The 4,244-nt window shown below is 31.1% G+C and overlaps 1 protein-coding gene across 1 annotated transcript; it reads left to right on the forward strand.

The window, feature by feature from the left end:
• The first annotated feature begins 1,841 nt into the window (after nucleotides 1-1,841).
• LOC114179389 (transcription factor bHLH162-like) lies at nucleotides 1,842-3,006 on the forward strand. Its single transcript, XM_028065716.1, has 3 exons — nucleotides 1,842-2,090; nucleotides 2,170-2,505; nucleotides 2,664-3,006. The coding sequence occupies exons 1-3, from the start codon at nucleotides 1,905-1,907 to the stop codon at nucleotides 2,745-2,747; spliced, it is 606 nt and encodes a 201-aa protein (XP_027921517.1). The 5' UTR covers nucleotides 1,842-1,904; the 3' UTR covers nucleotides 2,748-3,006.
• Nucleotides 3,007-4,244: the final 1,238 nt, after the last annotated feature.

Below are 4,244 nucleotides of genomic sequence, written 5' to 3' on the forward strand. Positions count from 1 at the left end.
TTCTTTTTAAGAAAACCATGATTGCATTACACATTTGAATAAACAATTTAGATTCAGCTAAAAGAATATTTTTTTTAAACTAAATTTTAACGACTTTTTTCATAATTTGAAATGATACTTTTTAAGTAATTTTAAAAAATAAAAAAATAAAAAAATAAAAAGATATGAAGTCACTTTAAAAACACGTATTAAATTATGAGAGTAAATTATGAAAATTTAATCATTTTTTTAATTAAATATGTCATTGGTATTGTTTTTCTTGGAATTTTTTTGTCAGTCTGGTTCTTAAGAGTCAGCAATTTAAGATTTCCAATTATAGTCAAGTTTATAAACTAATCCAAATACGGTGCAATTCCCGGAAATTTTTGAAGTAGGGGAGGGGAAAGAGTATAACATAAGATATCAACCACCCCTTATTTCAACATTTTTGTACAAAAGTCTTGTATATATATATATATATATATATATATATAGATAATTGAAACTAAATTTTAAAATAGAAACAAAACAAGTTATGAGATGGGAGGAGATGAATATCCTCTTCTTATTGAAGGAAATATATTTTATTATTATTTTATTTTAAAATATTTATATTCTTTCCATTGTTGTCTCGTATATATCTATATAAAGAAGTATATAAAAATGTATCATAAGACATTTGAATAATTTTAATTGAATGTCTATTAAATTTTTCTAAAAGTTTTACATTTTTTAATATGTGAAAATAGAAAATTAAAATAACATGACAAGATAAAATCAATGAAATTTAAAAACAAAATTAACAAAAAAGTATAAAAATTTGAGGTTCGATTAACAAAAAATTAAGAAACAAAATAGTCAATTAAAAAATATAAAATATTTTAAATACCCGTTATAAATAAAAAATTAGTAAAAATTCAATGAAAAAAATCCAAATTTAGAGACTTAAAACTTAATTATAATCAGTACATAAAATTTATAATATTAATATACAATGAAAATGTTCTATTGCATATCATTATTACATGCATGATGACAACTCAACATGGCAAGTATAATAAATAGTACAACTTTAAATCTATTTAAAAAGGACTATATGATACTTCATATTCTTGTATTTTACATTCTCTATAAGAACATATAGTTAATCACATGTGGTCTATTAATAATGCTTTAAGTAAGGAACCTTAATATAACTTGGTTATAGCTTATAATATTAATGCAAAGTTATGTATTTGAGTGTGGTCGAAATGATCCTGAAAGAAATGAAAATTGTTGTAGTCGGAGAATTGTGTGTGTTTTTAGTTTGAGATGATGATTATGTTGTCAAGTTTTGAATTGAGTTATAATGTATTGGGGGCGTGATGGATGGGGGTAGAATAGAATCTTTTCCTCAGCTGTGAACTAAGAAGAAACTGAAGAGTGGGACAGCCTAGGCCTCTACAGTTTCCAGGAAACAACATGGTCAAGAGTCAGGTATTGCGACTCCCGCTCATTTATTACCGGTGGGCCAACGCGCTTCTCTTCATACTCTCACCAACACAAAACAAAACTTACCTCTCTTTCCTTTTCCAACTATTTCTAACTCTTTTATTACTTCAATTTCTATTTTACTTATTTACTAACCAAACAAAATCATATTTTTTTACGAATCTCAAATTCTAATTAATAACATGTCTCAGAGAGAAAGAGTGACGTGACACGTTAGGACCACTGTGACTGTGTTCTGCCCCTCTTCAGCAGACTTTTGGGTTCCAGTTGTGGTGCCGTGTACCCATCAGAATCTGTGGGAGCACATCAACGTTTCTAACGATACTGTCAATGATTTTCTTGTATGCCCTCACTCAAACACTCCATTTCCTTTCAACCTATCTATTTAAACGCATGCTTCTCTTCTTTTCCACCATCTTCATCATCCATATCACATGCGATACCATACCATACCTACTTCCCTTTCTAAACATCCAAACATGAAGAACACAAACACTACTGTCACTGCTTCATCAAAACTCGATCGCAAAACCATTGAAAGGAACCGCAGAATCCACATGAAAGCTCTCTGCTTCAAGCTTGTTTCAATTATCCCTTCCAAGTACCTCAAACCCACCAAGGTTCGTATTCTTAATTAAGGTTTGATCTTAAGTTCATTGATGAAAAGCGTAGAAATTTAGCTATGATAATGTTTTTCAGGACATGCTTTCCCAGCAGGACCAGCTTGATCTTGCAGCCACTTATATAAAGCATCTGAGAGAAAGAATAGAGAAACTGAAGGGAGAGAAGGAGCAAGCCATGAAAATGATGAGAACCACCCAAACCAATAACGGGATTTTCAGTATTGACTCTGACTTGCCTCTACTTGAGATAAAGGAGTTGGGTTCGGGCATTGAAGTGATGTTGATAAGTGGGGTGAATAAGAACTTCATGCTCTATGAAGTAATTGGTGTCCTTGAGGAAGAGGGTGCCGAAGTTGTCACTGCCAACTTCTCCACTGTTGATAATAAGATCTTTTACACAGTTCATGCTCAGGTAAAATGAACATATCCTTATCTTATCTCTATTTTCTACTATAATAAGTATGTCTCAAGTTGCTCTCGGCTCCCATTCAGGTCCAGTTTTTGTTAGGGTAAATAACAGCCACAAGTTATTCTGGTTCTAATATACCATATATATTTTTTCTATTTCAGGTTAAAATCTCAAGAGTTGGCGTTGAGCCAACGAGGGTATATCAAAAGCTTCAGGAATTGATTGCACCACTAGAAAGCTGGTAGTACATATGAGCCAATGAGAACATGACATCATGCAATGGGAGTGGTTATATATGCACATCAACAGCACCTTAATTAGTGAAGCGATATCTCAAGTGTTATAGCGGATTAGGTTACATATGTTTTAGGAAAATTAATCACTTCACGTGTTAATTAAGATAATGTGTTACTACTTTCATGTGTTCGGCAGTTCTTCCCATGTTCAGATGTTACCACTAATTTCATGTGTTTGATTGGTTTAATCTTCAAGTTTAAATTATTTATATTACTCTCTCCAATGGTCTAGCTTTATTTATAGAAAGTTAATTAACAGCAACTTATTTCCCATGAAGCAAAAAATTTAATTATTGTACTTGAAACAAAAAATTTAATTTTTGTACTTGAAATAATGTAGGGTTGGAGTTGAGATCAAAATTATAGACCGACGCTTTACCATCCTCGACCATTCAATTGATTATGACCTTGCATTTCAATCTTTCAGAACAAAATTGTATTTAAATAACTTATTTTGTTATAGTTTTGTATTTCTGTTTCGTCTTCCATTATAACATCACACTACTCACCATCTTAGTAATGATATCTTCGGTGTCAGTGTATAGATCCTCCACCGTTCCTTCCGACGATAATGATATTAAGTGCATATTTCTATAATATATATAATCTTAGCCTTCACTTTGCCCGACATGTATTAACAGATGAAAATTGTAGGCAAATGGGAATGGAAAATGAGGACCACTTTTTTTTTTTTTTTTTCTCAGAAAGACAAACGAATTTGAGGCAAATATCACATTCCTGATAACGCCTCTTGTCCTCACAGCGAAAATGATATCACATGTCAGTAATAATTAGGCAGGAAGTTTTATTTAACTTGGCTATCAGTTTCAAGCATTTCATCGGTTAACTTCTCCCTCAAGCTTAAATTAGAGAATTTTTTGGTAGAGCTACCGACATAATATACCTTATTTATTTTCTATTAGGCACCACATTTTTTTTTTAAGATTCAAATGATAATATAAAAATAGAGATTAATAAATATGCCCTGTATTTAAAACCAGAAAAAAAAAGTTCAGTTTTGATCTCAATCACGTCCTAAGGTTGTAACTTCGCATCCTTCGTTTCACTACTGCCATGCATGGTTGACCTTGCCGACACTGGATTTAGATTAGATAAAAAAACAATTAAAAACAAACCATATTAATTAATTAAGGTTTACATTTTTACCTCAAACATCGTGCACCTTGAAGCTTTGTCTGCGTTATGTCACTGAATAAGATATACAGTGTTTAGGGTTTAGGGTTACACAAAATATGAGCAACCGTGGCTTACTGTTCCAATCTCTTATAACCAAACATAGTCCTTAAATTCATTCATTAACCTCATAAAAATAATACATACAGTTTTTATCAAATGATTGACAAAAGTTTTTAGCAAAACCACACTGCTTTTAATTCAAAGCATTCATAAAAGCTCCTTTAAATTTTTCTTTGAAAAGTTTTTCTC

This window comes from Vigna unguiculata, chromosome 3 (assembly GCF_004118075.2).
Source record: "Vigna unguiculata cultivar IT97K-499-35 chromosome 3, ASM411807v1, whole genome shotgun sequence".
Lineage (NCBI taxonomy): Eukaryota > Viridiplantae > Streptophyta > Magnoliopsida > Fabales > Fabaceae > Vigna > Vigna unguiculata.